This window comes from Leucoraja erinacea, chromosome 2 (assembly GCF_028641065.1).
Source record: "Leucoraja erinacea ecotype New England chromosome 2, Leri_hhj_1, whole genome shotgun sequence".
NCBI classification, from domain to species: Eukaryota; Metazoa; Chordata; class Chondrichthyes; order Rajiformes; family Rajidae; genus Leucoraja; species Leucoraja erinaceus.
In genome coordinates, this window is record NC_073378.1 from 100,095,287 (window position 1) to 100,114,182 (window position 18,896).

The following is an 18,896-nucleotide window of genomic DNA, read 5'->3' on the forward strand; positions in this document are numbered from 1 at the left end:
AAAGCACTAAATGACAAGTTGTCAGGCCTAATCTTCTTACCTTTGTTCCCATAAGACGTTATTCTTTATTCTGGCAAAGGACAGAATTGGACCGGTATTTACCATAGCATTTCCAGATAGGCCGTTTGCCAAAATAAGCAAAGCCAAAATCAGACGGTGTGAAGTAGGTATGTTGCAAAGCCTACCTGAAGCGTCGCTGAAAATCTGTCCCAGCCCATGTGCGCGAAATCGAGGTTTTTCAACCTAGTTAATTGTTAACGAAAAATCGCTGGAAGCTTCCCTCGCTTGAGCTATTATTAGTTTTAAGGGCTTTATTTAATTGTTATAGTAGGTTAAAAATTAACCTCAAAACCCCCGACCGCCGACAACGGGCCAGATCTCATACAGGGGAAAACGGAAGGTAGGCTGTTTATTTTTACGTTAAAAAGGGCTTCTTAAGATCCCTTTATTCAAAGTTTAATGTTGCGAGTAGCTAATTTTGGGCCCATTATATCCCGCAGTATTTTTCTGGGCATTTGAGGGTACAAATCTACCGCAATGTGAACGTTCTAAACCAGCACGTTCACAGGATCCCACTAGAAAGCTGATTTAAATGGACTTTAATTTACAGCAATAAAACACTAAATTCCTTCCATTTGGCCTATAAATTAATGTAAATGAGATTTAAAAATCATGTTTTATTGTGAATTGTTTGTGAATATTATTTGGACACTTCGGCTATTTAAAAATGTTAATCATTTATTAAGAAATGGATAGATGTTTAGATCTAGTAATTGAAGTTTGGAATTAGCTACAATTAGGTAACTAACTAATTATATGCTTTAATTTCAGGTCATCCAAGTAAGATTATTTTATATTTGTTTCAGAATGCTTCAATCTATGATAACTGAAAATTTCATTCAGTTCTCTTAATTTTTAAGTAAGTTATGGGCTTTTGACTGTCCACGATCACATCTTTTTTGTTATGTCCATAGAAAATCAATAGGGAACACGATGCTAATTTCCAAGTATGAAAATGGCCATAACGTTTTAAATACTTGAGATATGAAAGTGAATTAGGTGTCAAATTAAACTTATTTTTATGCTTTATCTGATGGGATAAATTGCAGACTTGATTTTTAAAATCTCAACATTTTGTAACATTGCTATGTGAAGAGTTTGGAGTGGAACAGTATCTTCTCTTCTTGATGTCTACAAATGTTTAAGATATTTAACCCACGTCACTGCCAATGATTCTTGGGAATGCAAAGACCTCCATGTGATTATTGTATTTTTCTCTACCCAGCCAGAATTTTAAGGGAATATTGGCAGATCAGTGATTCTTGCCATAGAGGGAGTACAGAAAAGGTTCACCAGACTGATTCCTGGGATGGCAGGACTTTCATATGAAGAAAGACTGGATAGACTTGGCTAGTACTTGCTAGAATTTAGGAGATTGAGGGGGGCTCTTATAGAAACTTACAAAATTCTTAAGGGGTTGGACAGGCTAGACGCAGGAAGATTATTCCCGATGTTGGGGAAGTCCAGAACAAGGGGTCACAGTTTAAGGATAAGGGGGAAGTCTTTTAGGACCGAGATGAGAAAATCATCTTTTACACAGAGAGTGGTGAATCTCTGGAATTCTCTGCCACAGAAAGTAGTTGAGGCCAGTTCATTGGCTATATTTAAGAGGGAGTTAGATGTGGCCCTTGTGGCTAAAGGGATCAGGGGTTATGGAGGGAAGGCAGGTACAGGATGCTGAGTTGGATACAGGATATTGAATGGTGGTGCAGGCTCGAAGGACCGAATGGCCTACTCCTGCACCTATTTTCGATGTTTCTATGCTTCTCTGTTTAACCTGGGAGTCATTTGGGGCTTGCCGGGAGTCATGAAATGGACACATATAACATATCAATTTGTTGAACCCATGTTTAGGAACCTAACAAAGGTACATACCACATATAGTATTTTGTTCGCGTATGCGCATACTGGTGCCATAAAGGTTAAGAACCACTGCTTTAGATGCTGATGTCCATGGCTGAGATTTGTTCCATTGAAACAAGACTAAATAATTCATTGAGTCTGCTCAACAATTACAAGGTGTTTCATGGGAAGCAAATAAAATTTAATATCAACCATTTAAAGAAATAGTCGACCAGATGACCAAAACATTTATCGGTAGGGTAGATTTTAAGAATTGTCATAAAAAGGCAGAGGTGGTCAGGAAGAGTATTTAGGAAAGCAATTGTCTCATGATATAGCATTCAGTAGAATATTAGGTTGATCTTGAGACAAGAATTGGAAGCAGATGTCATTGAAACTTGTAGGACAGAGATGGGGAGGGGTGAAGTAAAAATAATGGGCTAAAGTAAAAATAAAGATGAGAAAATTGAGATCACACTGTATTGAAACATTGCAATTTGAATCAGCCAGCTTAGGAATGATAGACAACCAAGATCGAATGTTTGTTACAACATAGATAACTATTTATCAATGCTAGATTGAGAGATTTGTGAAGAGTGCAGTTGAAATAGTAAATTTAAAGTATATAAAGTAGATGATTTCAGCAGAAATGGAGATGATGGGAGTTAAGAATCTGATAATTTTACCAAACAGAAATAAACAACATTGTAGTTTAGTTTGTTTAGTTATACAGCACTGACATTTACTGGAGCAACAAGCAATCTGCCAGAGGAAAGCTGGTTGAGGAGCATCTCAGGGTGGAAAGAAATTACTGACATTTTTCAGGATGAAACCTGCATCAAGAAAGAATATTATTGTAGGGACTGGATGACGGAGGAAGTTTATCTTCGGTCAAATATGACCCCAAGGCTGCAAACAAATTGGTTCATATTTAGACAATTACCAGTAAGAGGGATATAATCAATAGTAGAATTAAGTTTCTAATGGAAGCTGAAGGCCATTACTTTAGTTTTCCCATTATTTATTTGGAGGTAATGCCTGCTTTTTTTTTGCCCTGAATATCGAACATTGAACATAGAGAACATGAAAGAGTGGCGGTGAGATGGAGCTGAGAGCCAGGATGGAAACTGATGACGTGGCTTTAAATGTAAATGAGAAATGGAAGTGTGATAGGTTTATATCCTTGTAAAGGCTGAGAGCAGGAAGAAAAGCTATTGTGGGTGATTCTCAGCCACGTTAAACCCGCATCCAGTGGAGTTGCCGTCTCACCCAGCGGAGTGATGTGGAGAGGCTTGGTGACGGCTGTTGGGGTCAAACCTGCCAAAAGCTGCAAATAGATCTGAGATTTATGGCAGTCTCTCCTTTATTGCAACCATTAGGGACCTCATTTGTGACTTTGCAAAGAGCAGATTCATGGCAGGTGAACAAAGCTGATTGACTGCATTCAAACAAGGATTTCGAGCACATTTCGGGGAGAAATACAAACCATTTGTCTAATGCATGTGCTATTTTCCTATTCCCCATCATATTTTTCCTTATGTTCCCTCTCTTGCTTTTCATTCTGTAATGTTTGTTATTGGTTATATAACATCATATTTTCTCATGACATTTTCTGCCAGCCAAGCTCCTCACACCTGCTGCACATTTCAGTGGTATTTCAGATAATATTACTATTGACATTTCTGTATCAATTTCATGTTAGCTTTTCAAAGTCTCTCAAGAAAAAATGGTTCTAATTATGTCATCAGCTCCTATAAGTAATCCATGCCCTTCTCCATGATCCTGAGACTTGGGCTACAACAACAAGATAGGAAAGGTTCTAGTGGTGTTACCTTCTCAAAATCCTTCAAATTCACAGGAAGGATGAGGACACTATTGTGCTTTTCTAAGCCTGGAGCACCAGCACTGGGGCCTCTGTTGCACATAGTTGGCCACATTGGGTGGGCCATGTCATCTGCCTTCCGAACACCAGACCCACAAACAGATGCTCTATTTTGAGCTTTACCATGGGAAGAGATTGCCGAGTAGAAGTAGGACTAATTCAGCGATGTACTCAAGGTCCACTTGAAGAATTGAAACACCCTCACTAGCTCCTGGAAATCTCAGTGGCCCATGTCACTCAAAGTGGAGATGGAGCACCACACGGACAACCTGGGAGGAAAATGAGTGTTCTACCTCCCTAGCTACGTCTCTAGCAACCCACCCAACCATGCTATCAGGCACCTCCTACCCAATCTGTAAAAGATGCTGCAGCCCCCACATTCGCTTCGTCAGCCATCTCTTGAATCCTGAGGGGCGACATGGTGGTGTAACAGTAGAGCTACTGCCTTATAGACAATAAACAATAGGTGCAGGAATAGGCCATATACAAGCCCAGCCGCTCCATTCTCTCAGCCTATGACAGTCCTGCCGTCCCAGGAATTAACCTTGTAAACCTATGCTGCACTCCCTCAATAGCAAGAATGTCCCTCACATTTAGAGACCAAAACTGCACACAATACTCCAGGTGTGGTCTCACTAGGACTGTACAACTGCAGAAGGACCTCTTTACTCCTATACTCAACTCCTCTTGTTATGAAGGCCAACATGCCATTTGCTTTCTTCTCTGCCTGCTGTACCTGCATGCTTACTTTCATTGACTATAGCGCCAGAGAACCGGGTTCAATCTCGACTACGGGTGCTTGTCGGTATGGAGTTTGTATGTTCTCCCCGTGACCTGCGTTGGTTTTCCCAAAATCTTCGATTTCTTCCCACACTCCAAGGACTTAAAGGTTTGCAGGTTAATTGGCTTGGTTATAAATGTTAAATTGTCCCTAGTGTGTGTAGGGTAGTGTTAATGGGCAGGGATTGCTGGTTGGTGTGGACTCAGCAGGCTAAAGAGCCTGTTTCCACTCTGTATCTCTAAACTAAAACTAAACTTGATTACCCAAAACAACCAAAATAATTTTCCTCCTCCTTTACCAAGTTCTTATCAATTAACATGGAAATGTTTGAGGATAAATCATCTGATCAACATTGTTTCTTTTGACTAACTATGAAGTAATGTTATTTAAACATTTATAATTACATTTGGGGTATTCCTGTTCTTCACCCACCTTTTGCCAAAGCTTTGTAACTTTTTCTTCTACCCGGTCCATGAAGGCACTGTAAGCATCCCGAGACCTTCTATGCCTCTGTAATGAATTAAAACATTATCAGTTTAAGGCACCATGCGATTTACATTCAACTATCAAATGTCAGAAATGTGTTGATAAATACACTGACCGTGTAGGAAGCTGGTCTGGGTGGCCAATGCTCTTTCATCAGAATGAGTTGAGAATCCCACTTGAGCTCTTCAGGTTTATAGGTATCGAAAACCTGGGCAGTTAAACCATTTTCTTGCTCAACTTTTAAGAGAGGTTCATGAACTAATAAAATAAATTAAACATGAATGTGTTAACGTGTAAACTTTCTATGATCAGATTGGTCAATTGCATTACATTTTATTCCCTTATCATGTATCTATACATTGTAGTGGTTTGATTGTAATCATGTATTGTCTTTCTGCTGACTGGATAGCATGCAACAAAACTTTTCACTGTACCTCAGTACACGTGACAATAAACTAAATGGAACTAAACTGATCTCCCACTACATTGCTTTTGGGAAACCTGTATCAGCTGACTGTTCTCTGAGGAATCGATCAGGCAGCAGCTGAAGCTGAACATTCAAATGGAGGAAGAGAAATGTCAATGATTACAGCAGTTTGAGGAGAGGCAGGACAGGGCTGGGCAGGCCAGGCAGACGGGCTGAGGCAGGGCCTTTTCCCTCCAAACCTTTACTAGCCACGTACCTATCTTTGTGTTTTTTAACTTGCGTAATGGTATCTGCCTCCACCACTCCCACTAGCAGCTCATTCCACAGGTGCACCAAACTCAGTGTAAAAACAAGTGCCCCTCAGATCAATTTCAATTCAATCCCAATCACTTGGGCGGTCACAGTGGCGCAGCGGTAGAGTTGCTGCCTTACAGCGATTGCAGCGCCAGAGACCCAGGTTCAATCCTGACTACGAGTGCTGTCTGTATGCAGTTTGTATGTTCTCCCCGTGACCTGCTTGAGTTTTCTCCAAGATCTTCAGTTTCCACCCACATTCCAAAGACGTACAGGTAACATGAGGGGGAACTTCTTTACTCAGAGAGTGGTGGCTGTGTGGAATGAGCTTCCAGTGAAGGTGGTGGAGGCAGGTTCGTTTTTATCATTTAAAAATAAATTGGATAGTTATATGGATGGGAAAGGAATGGAGGGTTATGGTCTGAGTACAGGTATATGGGACTAGGGGAGAATACGTGTTCGGCACGGACTAGAAGGGTCGAGATGGCCTGTTTCCGTGCTGTAATTGTTATATGGTTATATGGTTATATGGTTTGTAGGTTAGTTGGCTTGGTAAGTGTGAAAATTGTCCCTCGTGGGTGTAGGATAGTGTTAATGTGTGGGGATCACTGGTCGGTGCGGACCTGATGGGCCGAAGGCCCTGTATCCACGCTGTATCTCTAAACTAAACTAAACTAAACTTTAAACTGTGTCTTCTAATTTTACTCACACAAACTTGGAGAAACGACTGTGGCTATTCATCTTATTTATGCCCCTTATGATGTTATAAACCTCCAGAAGGTTAACCCTCAGTCATCTATGCAAATGTCTTTTGCATCATTTCTGGTTTAATGACATCCTTCCGAGTGAATGGCAACCATAGCTGTACACAGTAATCCAATGCGGTCTTACCAATGTCTCATGCAACTGTAACATGATGTCCCAACTCATGTACTCAATACCTGAACAAATGAAGGCACGTAACTTCGCCATCTGTCTAACTGTGCCACCATATTAATGGAACTTTGTATCTGCAACCTACGGCTTTCAGTTCTACAACACTCCCCCAAGCCTCTTCCATTTACTCTGCAAGTACCGGCCTAGTTTATCCTGTTGAAGTGCAACCCCTTGCATCTATCTGAATTAAACACCATCTGCCATTCCTTGGACCATTGGCCTAATCAATCAAAATATATCATAATCATAAATAATCGTCCTCATTGTCCACTGTACCACCAATTTCAGTGTCATCCGCACACTTACTAAGCACACCACCTACATGCGCAGCCACAATGTGAATATAAATAATGAACATTTATAGACCCAACACTGATCCCTGTGGTACACAACTTACAGGCCTACAGCCTGAAATCACCACCCTCTGTTTCAAGCCAACGTTGTTTCCAATTGGAGATAGACACAAAAAGCTGGAGTAACTCAGAGGGACAGGCAGCATCACTGGAGAGAAGGAATGGTGACGTTTCGCGTCGAGACCCTTCTTCAGACTGAAAGTCACGGGAAAGGGAAACATTTTGAAAACCCGAAACGTCACCCATTCCTTCTCTCCAGAGATGCTGCGTGTCCTACTGAGTTACTCCAGCTTTTTGTGTATCTTCGGTTTATACCAGCATCTGCGGTTCCTTCCTACACATTGTTTCCAACTGGTTAGCTCGCCCAGGGTCTCATATATTAACCATCCAGACTAGCCAACCATGTGGTACCTTGTCAAAGGCCTTAATAAAATTTGTGTGGCTATCATCTTCGTTACTGCCCTCATCAATCTTGTTGGTCATCTCTTCAAAAACTCAAGCAAATCGGGTGAGACATGATTGTGCAACTGCCTTGTAGGATCAAGTAGGTATTTTATTGCTTATAATAGGTAACAAGGTAAAACAGGTGAAATGACCAGAATACAAAATAAATGCCATATTAAATGTTGATTCTGTTATCAAAAATGTTGCACTAATGTTGGTAGTACAATAATAACAATAAAATTCACAATTTAACCTGCCTTTGCTGATTTTTAAAATATTTCATTGTTTTATTTGTTTGGTTTAGAGATACAGCATGGAAACAGGCTCTTTGGTCATCATACTGGCCAACTTTCACCCATATACTAGTTCTATCCTACACACCAGGGACAATTTACAGAAGCCAATTAACCTACAAACCTGCACGTCTTTGGAGTGTGGAGGAAACCGGAGCACCCAGATAAAACCCACATGGAGAAATCACAGGGAGAACGTACAAACTCTGTACAGACAGCACCCGTAGTCAGGATCGAACCAAAGTCTCTGTCTCTGTATGGTGGCAGCTCTACCACTGTGCCACTGTCCTGTCCTGGAACTGAAAACATTCTTTATTTTTGTGGAGGAGTCTGATGATCATACAGAAGCAAAATATAATGTTGACATTTGTAATGACTACTAATTGCAAGTATTGTGATTGGTCTATACTAGGATTCTCCATTCATAGAAGGATACTTTCCTGAAAAACTATGCACTAAACAAAACGTTGTAAATTGGAAATACATTTTGGGGCATTTTAGTACATTCCTTTGTGTGGAGAGTGGAGAGTGTTTTGTGATAAATAGCTTTATGAATCAAAGAGAAGCGCACAAAGGAATTAATCACATTCATATTTCTCTTTCAAAAATGAAAGCACGACCTGGAAAAAGATTATTGCAGAAGGTTCATGTAAATTTACTGATTCAAAGCCATTAATATACCTGTTTTTAAATAGCCTGATTCAAATTTCATGGTAAACGGATCTCTGCCAAAACTGGTCACAAAGTTCGGAATACCAGCCTCATACTAACAAAAGAAAGAGTAGAGTTATAATGATCATTGCGTGTACTTTTAGATATAAAGATACTTTAAAATGTTATTAATAATTAATTCCAATGGTATTGCTACAATCAGGATCTAACGTTTGAGGAAAAGTGTTTTAATATTTGACACAGCAAATATGATATGAGGAAAAGTGAGCACAGAAGTCTTAAACCCCTGTCTCATGGTGCGAGTCCACCCACGAGTGATCCCGAGTTAAAAACAAATCAAACTCGTGGTAATCACGTAGAATTAACGTAGCGGGAACGTCGGAACTCATGGACGTAACTTAGCGACTCGTAACGCTAACGGCAGGTACTCGGGAAACTTGTTAAATCGTGAAACATTTTCAACATGATGAAAGATGTCCACGAGTCAAATTTACTCCTGAAGGAAAAATTTGAAACTTTTAAATTCGTTGTAATACCATAGTAGCCCTTGAGTTTACCGAAGTGACTCATGAGTAACTCGTGGGTTTGGCCTAAGTGCCAGAAGTGAAATGTTGAAGATTAGTCATCTCCGGAGAACTTGGATAGGTGACGTTTCGGGTCAACTTTCAAACTTTAGACCCTTCTTTCACCCGAAACGTTACCTGTCCATGTTCTCCACAGATACTGCCTGACACGTTGAGTTACTCCAGCACTTTGTTTTTTTTTTTGTAAACCAGCTTCCGTAGTTCCTTGTGTTCCAAAATGTAATGCTTTATAAATGTCCAGAGATGCTGCCTGTCCCGCGGAGTTACTCCAGCACTTTGTGTCTGTCTCCCTGGAGACCCCGTTTCCCTCGCAATGTGACATCAACCGTGCATATATTGCCAACTGTTGTTTTGGCAGCAGCAACATAGTCTCCCGGTTAGTACACTCAGTGTTGCTGAGGCCTAGTTCATGTAGAGACAAGAAACTGCAGATGCTGGAATCATGATCATAAAACACACACAAAGTGTTGAAGGAACTCACACAGCGCTGGAGTAACTCAGCGGGACAGGCAGTTTCAGTGGAGGGAATGGACAGACCTTGATTCGGCTCGAAAAGAAGGGACATGATCCGAAATGTTGCCTACCCATTCCCTCCACAGATGCTGCCTGACCCGCTGGCTTACTTCGACACTTCGTGAGTTCATAAGTCATAGGAGCAGCATTAGGCCATTCGGCCCATCGAGTTGCTCCAACACTTTGTGTTTCACTCAACATGCCAGCATCTGTGGTTCCCTATGTCTCCATTTGACAGCTGGAAGAACTCAGTGGGTCATGGAGTCTGAAGAAGGACCCTGACCTGAAACCTCGCCTGCCCGTTTCCTTCCACCGGTTTCATTTAGTCACTTTACGATAAAACCCCACCGCCCCAGTTATTCCAAGTCCATTTAATTCCGCGTGTCTCCATTTCATTCATTAAGTCGCCGGTACTGTCACATTGTTCGTTTTCGGTCAATACAACGGAACAGTCTGAAGAAGGGCAATGATAGACACAAAAAACTGGAGTATCTCAGCGGGACAGGCAGCATCTCTGGAGAGAAGGAATGGGTGATGTTTCGGGTCGAGACTCTTCGACAGACTGGTAAGGGAAACGAGAGATGTAGATGATGATGCGTTGTAGAGAGACAAAGAACAATGAATGCAAAAAAGTTACGATGATAAAGGAAACAGACCTTGGTTCGCTGTTCGTTGGGTGAAAACGAGCAGCTGGTGCGACTTGGGTGGAGGAGGGATAGACAGAGAGGGAATGCCGGGGTTACCTGAAGTGAGAGAAATCAATATTCATACCACTGGGCTGTAAGCTGCCCAAGCGAAATATGAGATGCTGTTCCTCCAATTTGCATTTAGCCTCACTCTGACTGGAGGAGACCTCGGACAGAAAGGTCAGTGTGGGAATGGGAAGTGTTTGGCAACCGGGAGATCAAGTAGGTCCAGGTAACAACCGGGAGAGTGGTGATCCGAAACGTCACCCATTCCTTCTCTCCAGAGATGCTATCTGACCCTCTGAGTTACTCCAGCTTTTGGTGTCTATCGTCGAGATAAACCAGCATCTGCAGTTCCTTTCTACACAACAAAACAGTACGAGGAGCGGTTAATGTTAGAGGATGCTCACTAACCTCACTATGTTTACATCGTCCTCTATAGCAATGAATACATATCATTCGGTTACCGTATTATTGACTACAACCGCCCGTTTAAAAACACTAATGACTGCTCTTTAATCCTCAACCACTGGATATTTATCTGGAAACATATTGCATGTTTTCGTTCAGTGAGATAATTCAATTTCAATACACTGAGATGTTAAATCTGGCACCATTTCATAACAAACTAAACGACCTATAATTTAAATAGAGCATTTAATATCGATAATAAAATTCCCAAGACTATTTCACATATATAATTCCAGCACCATTTAACACTGAGCTGTCCGTGATGTTTAAAGGGACTGGCACCTGCCCTGATCTGTTGTTCGGATAAAAGACTGTTTGAAATAATTTGAAGTTTTGAAATGAATCCTCGCAGCCTAATGTACACTTTGGGCTAAGATTTGATCCCTGATCAAAGCGCAATGTAAACGGAATGGAATCTCTATTAACATTCTGAGACTCTCTACATAATGGAAGTGATCACATTCGGCCCTTCAAGCCAGCATTGCCATTCAATATGATCATGGCTGATCATCCAAAATCAGTACCCTGTTTCTGCTTTCTCCCCATATCCCTTGATTCCATAACCCAAAGGAATTTAAACATGGGAGGCTTTTTATAGTGAAAAAGAAATCTGCATGACATCATTTTTACCATGTGATGATTTTTCCACACGTCGGTAGTCGTTGTTGGCTCAAGAGTAACTCGGGAGAGGAACTTGGTAACTTGGGAGAGGAACTTGGTACATCGCAGAAATGAGAAGTAAATGGCAAATTGAGACATACACGTGGGAACTCGTTTAAACTCGTGAACATAAACTTGGAATCTCGTAGATAACCACGAGTTTGATTTATTCTTTTACTCGGGATCACTCGTGGGTGGACTTGCACCATAAGACAGGGCCATTCGTTTTAAGGTATGCCAGCAAAGAGACTGCATGGGCATATAGGCCTAAATAACTTACCTCCATGGATATAACCTACAATGAAAATTTCAGCCTTGTTTTCCATTGCTTTTTTGTGGAATGTTAACACCGATAGAGTATATCAGGACATGCAATCTTTCAAACCCCCACAAAGTGCTGTAGCCCTTCAGATTTGTTGTTGGTGGTTCCCAAATCTGATGGGTGCCGATCTAAAAGTGGCAGTGATCAACTTGAACAAGAGGGTTCAGGCTCTAGCATGGATTTAGGACTCCAATGAAAATATTAGTGATCATGAAGAACATGTGATGCACAAATATTTTGGATTTTCTCTGTGGTCCATTTCATTCCCAGCCAGCTCACTTTAACTCCTCAGCCAGGGTGATTGAAAGTTAGGGCTAGCTAAATTTCTGTGGATACCAATCGGCAAACTGCCTAATAGCAAAAACTTTGACTCCCCTTTCCAATTAGATAGCAGCACGGCAGAGTAATAGATTTGAGATTAAACAGTTTAAACAGACTGTGGTTATCCATGGAGTTAAGACACCAAATAAAGGCTTGTGCTGAATTGTACTTTATTGTGGCTGATAGTTCTCATATGTTAGCATCTTCCTATATTCCATGCTTACATAGTTCAGTGTAAAACATGAAATATGTTGGGGGTCAGAAGCCTGTATTTCTAGCCTATATTTCTAGCCTATAACTCTGCCCGTGGATATACCACAGAAAACACAGACAATTCCTTATTGACGAGCTAAGTATCTGATATACTTTATATCTGCTCTTAAACTTTACATTAGAAACAGCTGGCATTTTGCAATTATCTGTATTAAACTCCATTAACCATTAACCATTCCTCAGCCCATCTGTCTAACTGATCGAGATCCTGCTGCAATTTTTTATAACATTCACTATCTATGCTGTCACCCACTTTTGTGCTATCTGTAAACGCAAATCATGCCTTGCACATTCTCATTCAAATCGTTGATATAAACCACAATTAGCAAAGGGCCCAGCACTGATCCTTGAGGCACTCCACTTGTCACAGGCCCCCAGTCCGAAAAATAACCTTCCACCATCACCCTCTGCTTCCTTCCATGAAGCCAATTATCTATCCAGTCGGCTAGCTCCCCCTAGATCCCATGTGATCTAACATTCCAAAGCAACCTACCACATGGAACCTATCTAATGCCTTGCTGAAGTCTATGTAGAAAACATCCATGGCATTGCCCTCATCAACCTTTTTGTTACCTCCTCAAAAAACTCAATCAGATTTGTGAGACCTGATCTCCCATGCACAAAACCATGCTGACTATCCCCAATACACCCCTCATTATCCAAATGCCTATATATCTTATCCATCAGAATATTCTCTGGTAACTTGCCTACCAATAAACAGGTAAGTGAAAGTTAAGCTTTTTGTTTATTTTTTTTAATATTGATTTTAATGAACATAGGAATTTATTTAAATGTATTTGTATCTATTTTAAAATGTTTCCTAAATGTTTATATTATGTCACTTTTAACCCTTTTCAAATATCGGTGACCATGAGAGACAGTTCAAAGGGCCATCTATGGCAGCAGCCCCAGAATGTGCTGCATGAGCTTTGCTCACTGCTCAAGGACTGCTCCTCTTTACAGCATGCTATGACAGCAAAGACTAAAGGTCAATTACACTTCATAGAAGCCAAATTAAGTGCAGTGGGAGCCACACCCAAAGCATGGGGCATCTCATATATGAATCGGGCCAATGCTTTCAGGAAAATAATGTTCGAGGTAAAGGATAAATTTCTGCACATCTGCAAGTATAAAACCTAGATACATGTTCACATCCCAATGACGACTTAATGATCATGGTCTCACTTCATACCGATTAATATGATAGTCATTAAAAAAATACCTGTCTGAAATCATGAGGCTTTGGATCTTTATAAGCACCAAGTTCATACTTGCCAGACTTTACAAACTTAATCTTTGCTTCAATAGGGTCTATAATTTTAAACCTGCAGACAAAGTTTGAAGTCCGTTTCTTCAAAACGAGTTCTGGAAAAATAACCTTTCTACTTATTTTTGCCTCTTTAAAATCTTTATTCTTTTTCCAAACCATTTTCTCAGCATATGTTGCCGTAGATATGTAGAGCTTTGGAGTGAAGTCAGGGGGCTTCCTGTTCCATATGTAGTTATTGGATTCTGGTTTCAGTTGGACATGGCTTTTACTTCTTATCTCAGCCACACTTTGCCTTGCAGTGAATCTACGTTTCTGCAAAAATCCAAAGGTGGATTCGCCGACCAAAACATCCTCTAGCTCCATTTACTCTTCCGGCTTAATATGTTATTTCATTGATACCTCATGGATAAACATTTGCCTTGATGTATCGAGTTATTAAAGCAGTAATAAAATTGATCTGCAAAAAAAAAGAGAATTATTTACAAATAGGGAAAATCGAGGAGATCCTAGAGATTGAAAATGCTGGAATCTGGCAGAATGAAATAAACTGCTGGAAAAAAACTCAGTGGGTCAAGCAACATCTGCAGAGGCAAAGGGATAGTAGATATCTTCGATTGGAGACCTTGCATCAGAGAAATTAAAAGGGCTGATTTTGCAAGGGGGTTCCTGCAAGGCTTTGGTTTACAATAATTGTACAAACGCAGGCTGACCACCACTAATCATTACTTGCCTTTCCAAATGCAGGTCATTCCTATCTGTCATAATAACTTACCCAGCACTAATGTCAGGCTCAATGGCCTGTGGTTCCCAGGCTTTTCCTGACCCCTTTCTTAAATAGAGGCATAATATTAACGATTCTTCAGTCTTTCAGCATCTCACTCATGGCTATTGATGAAGAAATATCTCTGCCAGAGCTTCTGCAATTTCTTCCCCAGTTTCCCACGGTCCGAGGATATACTCTCCTATATAGTCTCCTATTCATGAATTTATGAATAGTCTCCTATTCATAGTCTACAACTCTGCTTTCAATACCATTATCCCAACCACGCTCATCTCCAAACACATGGAGGTTGGAGACAGCACACCCCTCTGCAACTGGATCCTCGACTTCCTGACCAACAGATGACAATCAGTGAGGATAGGTGACAAATCATCCTCTACGATAATCCTCAATAATGGTGCCTGCAAGGATTTATTCTCAACCCCTGACTGCACTCCTCATACATTCAATACTGTGCAGCAATATACCAATCCAACTCAATTTAAAAGTTCACAGATGACACCACTGTCACGCACCAGATATTAAACAATGATGAGATGGCGTACAGGAAGGCGATTGAGAACCTAGTAACATGGTGTCAAAACAACAACATTGCCTTCAATGTCAGCAACGCTAAGGAGATCATGATTGACTTCAGCAAGGGAAGCAGTACACACACCACATTGTGCATTGATAACGTCAAAGTAAATTGGTCAATATCTTCAAGTTTTCAGGAATAACTATCACCAGAAATTTGTCCTGGACAAGCTACAGTGAAGCAATGGTCAAGCAAGCACACCAACACCTCATCTTACTTAGAAGGCTTAGGACGTTTGTCATATCCTCAACAACCCTCAGCAACTTCTACAGATGCGCCGTAGAAGACACTTTATCCTGATGCATCACAGCATGGTTTGGGAACAGCTCCATCCAAGACCACAAGAAATTTCAGAGAGTTGTAGATGAAGCCCAGACCATCAGGCAAACCAACCTCCCTTCCATGGTCTCCATCTACACTTCACGCAGTCTTGGCAAGGCCACCAACATAATTATGGACCAGTTTCACCCCCTCTTCAATCTTCTCCCCTCTCCCATCAAGCAAGAGGTGCAGAAGTTTGAAAACACATACCTCAACATTCAGGAACAGTTTATTCACAGCTGTTAGCAGGCAATTAAACCATTCTCTCACCAGCTAGCGTGCAGTCCGGACCTTCCAGCTACAGTACCTCAATGGAGTCATTAGAACTATCTTTAATCGGACTTTATCAGACTTTATCTTGCACTAAATTATATACTCTTTATCCTGTATCTGTACACTGTGGACAGCATGATGGTAAACATGTATAGTATTTTCATTAACTGGATAGCACGCAACAAAATAGCTTTACACTGACAATAAACAAAACCAAACTAAACTATACTTGCTCGTCCTGGGGATTTATCGACGTTTATGACTTTTCAAAGCTCCAGCATCTCTTCTGTACTGTGAACTCTCTTTAAGGTATCGTTATTAAATTCTCCAAGATCCCTCGCATCCAAGCCTTTCTCCACTCAAATACAGATGAGAAATATTAATTTAACATCTCACCCATTTCCTGTGGCTCCACACATAGATGACTTTGCTGATTGTTAAGTGGCACTGTTTCCTCCCATGCAATGAGATTGTGGTTGATATGTATCTTACATTTATCTACCCGTCTGCTCGGTGTTTTTTTAGTTTTTAGTTTACAGATACAGTACGGAAACAGGTGCTTCAGTCCATTGAGTCCATGCCTACCAGTGATCCCCATACACTAATATTATCCTACAGACTAGGGACAACTTACAATCTTTACTAAAGCCAATTACCCAACAAATCTGATGATAGACACAAAATGCTGGAGTAACTCAGCAGGGCAGGCGACACCTCTGGAGAATAGGAGTGGGTGACGTTTCAGGTCAAGACCCTTCTTGAGACTCGATCCAAAACGTCCCCCATTCCTTCTCTCCAGAGATGCTGCCTGTCCTACTGAGTTACTCCAGCATTTTGTGTCTATCTTTCGTTTAAACCAGCATCTGCAGTTCCTTCCTACACAACCTACAAACCTGAATGTGGGAGGAAATTGGAATACCTGTGGAAATCCCACACGGCCACAGGGAGAACGTACAAACTTTATACAGACAACACCCATGGTCAGGATTAAATCTGGGTCTCTGGTGCAGTAAGGCAGCAGCTCTACCACTGCACTACTATGCCGAATGTTAACTGTCAGCGGAATCCAGCTGCATCTGTGGCATTTGCGATCTCCTATGTAAGCACTGCCACAATTGCCAGCTTGTTTCCAATGTAAACGTGAGTGATCGTACAGCGTTGTGGAAATTACAAATTGCACCAGGGACAGAGTGTAATCTTCCAAATTCCAAAAGCGTGCAGGTTTGAAGATTAATTGGCTTCAGAAAATTGAACCTTGTGTGTAGGATGGAATTAGAGTACAGTTATTGCAGGTCGGTGCGGACTCAGTGTGCTGAAGTGCCTGTTTCCACGCTGTCCCAAACTAAACTAAAATAAACTATTTTCCATCTAAATAAATAAATTGCCCAGTGTAAAACTGACTGCTGAATGTCCATCTTGAAAATTGTGCTTCCGACCAAGGTTAATCCCACCCCCTGATTTTCAAAATGCAAACTGAATCTGCTTGAAAATTGACTGGCAATGTTCTTTGATTTGCCATCCATCTTTCATTAGCTTGTTCTTTAAATTAGTGCATTTATATTGGAGGAATAATTCTGCTGATCAGCCAGCAAAACAAAATAGATGATTGAGACCATTCCAACTGACATGAGAGATACAGTGCGACACATTATGTAAGTAGTGTGATGAGTGAATTTATGAAATTCGTGGACCATATTAAACACAGTGCAATTCCTTCTGTGGTCATGGTACTTCCAACGGTATTTTGCACTGGGGATGGGAGATAATGGCTCCAATTTATGTAAAATCTGACATGGAAAGTAACCCCTACATAAATTGGGGAGGGCCTGTATAACTTGACAAGAGTTGTGCATAAGTGAATGCTACAGACTGACTCATCCCATGGACTGGAACCAAACACTGAGGGATGTACTGAAGCTGTTGCAGCTGCCACAGAGACTCTATGGGGACCACAGTTTAAGGTCCTCCTCTTTTTGCACTGTCCTCTCATTGAGAGGCTATAGACTGCATAAAACTTCTCAAGTGTATTGGTCATCGACTATATGAATAAGAAAACCCAATGATAGACACAAAATGATAGAATAACTCAGTGGGACAGACGGTATCTCTGGATAGAAGGAATGGGTGATGTTTCGGGTGAAGACCTTTCTTCAGATTGTCTCACTAACGATGCCACACTAACATGGTGTAAATTTCGTTAGCAAATAGAATGTTTACTGTGCATGGCAACTTATGACTATACTGTACCATATATCTGCAAATGTTATACATAGATATAGGTGGGGAAAAACAATGGAAGATCAGCAGTAGGTGCTTCACATGTTCTCTAGTACTTCCAATCTTCATTGTTAAAGATTAATTTTTAGACTGGAGAAGTCCTTCAGGGCATAAGTGTGTAGTTATAAACTTGTACTGGACATAAAATCTGCTGTTGTGCTATTTAAACAAATAAATTGTGTGAGAAAACTGGACAGTGAAGGGAACTGCAGATGAGAGAGGGATAAGACTTTGGAAGAGGTAATTTGGCTTAGCTATGACGGGTAGTGAAAAGCTTGAGGAAGTGGCAAAGAAAGATAATAGGGAATGAGAATAATAAGATCCAGAGGCAAAGCATGGTCAGAATTATATGTAAATTCACTGATATCACCACAAATTCCTGTTGTAAACATTTCACCGGACAAGGTGGGGCCTGGCACAATCAGAGCTTAAGCACACAGAGAACTGTAGATTTGAATACAATAATTAGGAGAATACAATGATTCAGAGAAATTTGGACTAAAAGCAAAAATAAAGTATAAGCAAAAAAGGTTGTCAAGGCATTTTGGCTTCCAGCAAGAGAATAAGTAAATAATAGTCGAGAACATTTTCTAAAATTGTTACCTTCAGCAAATTTGTGCAAACCGTTGCGTCTTTGATGTGTTGTACAGATGAAGTAAGTGCAGTAAATATCAAACTTCTGCCATGAGGAGCAGCCATGCCAGTTTTGGTGTCTTTCCAGGGAGAGAGTTTGCAGTTTAACCAGTAAAGTGCTGCTATGATCCATGAAAGGCCAAAAACAAATAGAAATCCCAGCAGCAAACAATCCAAAGCAGATTCAGAAACCAACCTAAAATCCTCACCTTCTTTACCCCACCATCTTCCACATAAATGCAGGATGCAAAAGTATCAAATCAATGGCACTGATTGGGTAAATTATAGTATCAGTAAATGGTTAGACTGGTGACACTACAGTTTGATGTTGGTGCAGTAAACAGTAAAGTGGTGTTACTAGTTACTAGGAGACAGACTTCCTGCAGTTCTCTTGTTAATTGAAACAAACGTGTGAGGTTGTTTTCGGACTATGAAAGGTGATGCTTTCTTAGTAATAAAACACA

At 40.8% G+C, this 18,896-nt stretch overlaps 1 protein-coding gene across 1 annotated transcript; it reads right to left on the reverse strand.

Annotated features, from left to right (window-relative positions):
• Positions 1-1,820: 1,820 nt before the first annotated feature.
• On the reverse strand, positions 1,821-16,790 carry si:dkey-30e9.6 (uncharacterized protein LOC564083 homolog). The gene is made up of 4 exons (XM_055649889.1): positions 13,523-16,790; positions 8,480-8,564; positions 5,167-5,309; positions 1,821-5,075 (listed from the first exon to the last, which is right to left on the reverse strand). The coding sequence occupies exons 1-4, from the start codon at positions 13,931-13,933 to the stop codon at positions 4,935-4,937; spliced, it is 780 nt and encodes a 259-aa protein (XP_055505864.1). The 5' UTR covers positions 13,934-16,790; the 3' UTR covers positions 1,821-4,934.
• Between the last annotated feature and the right edge of the window lie 2,106 nt (positions 16,791-18,896).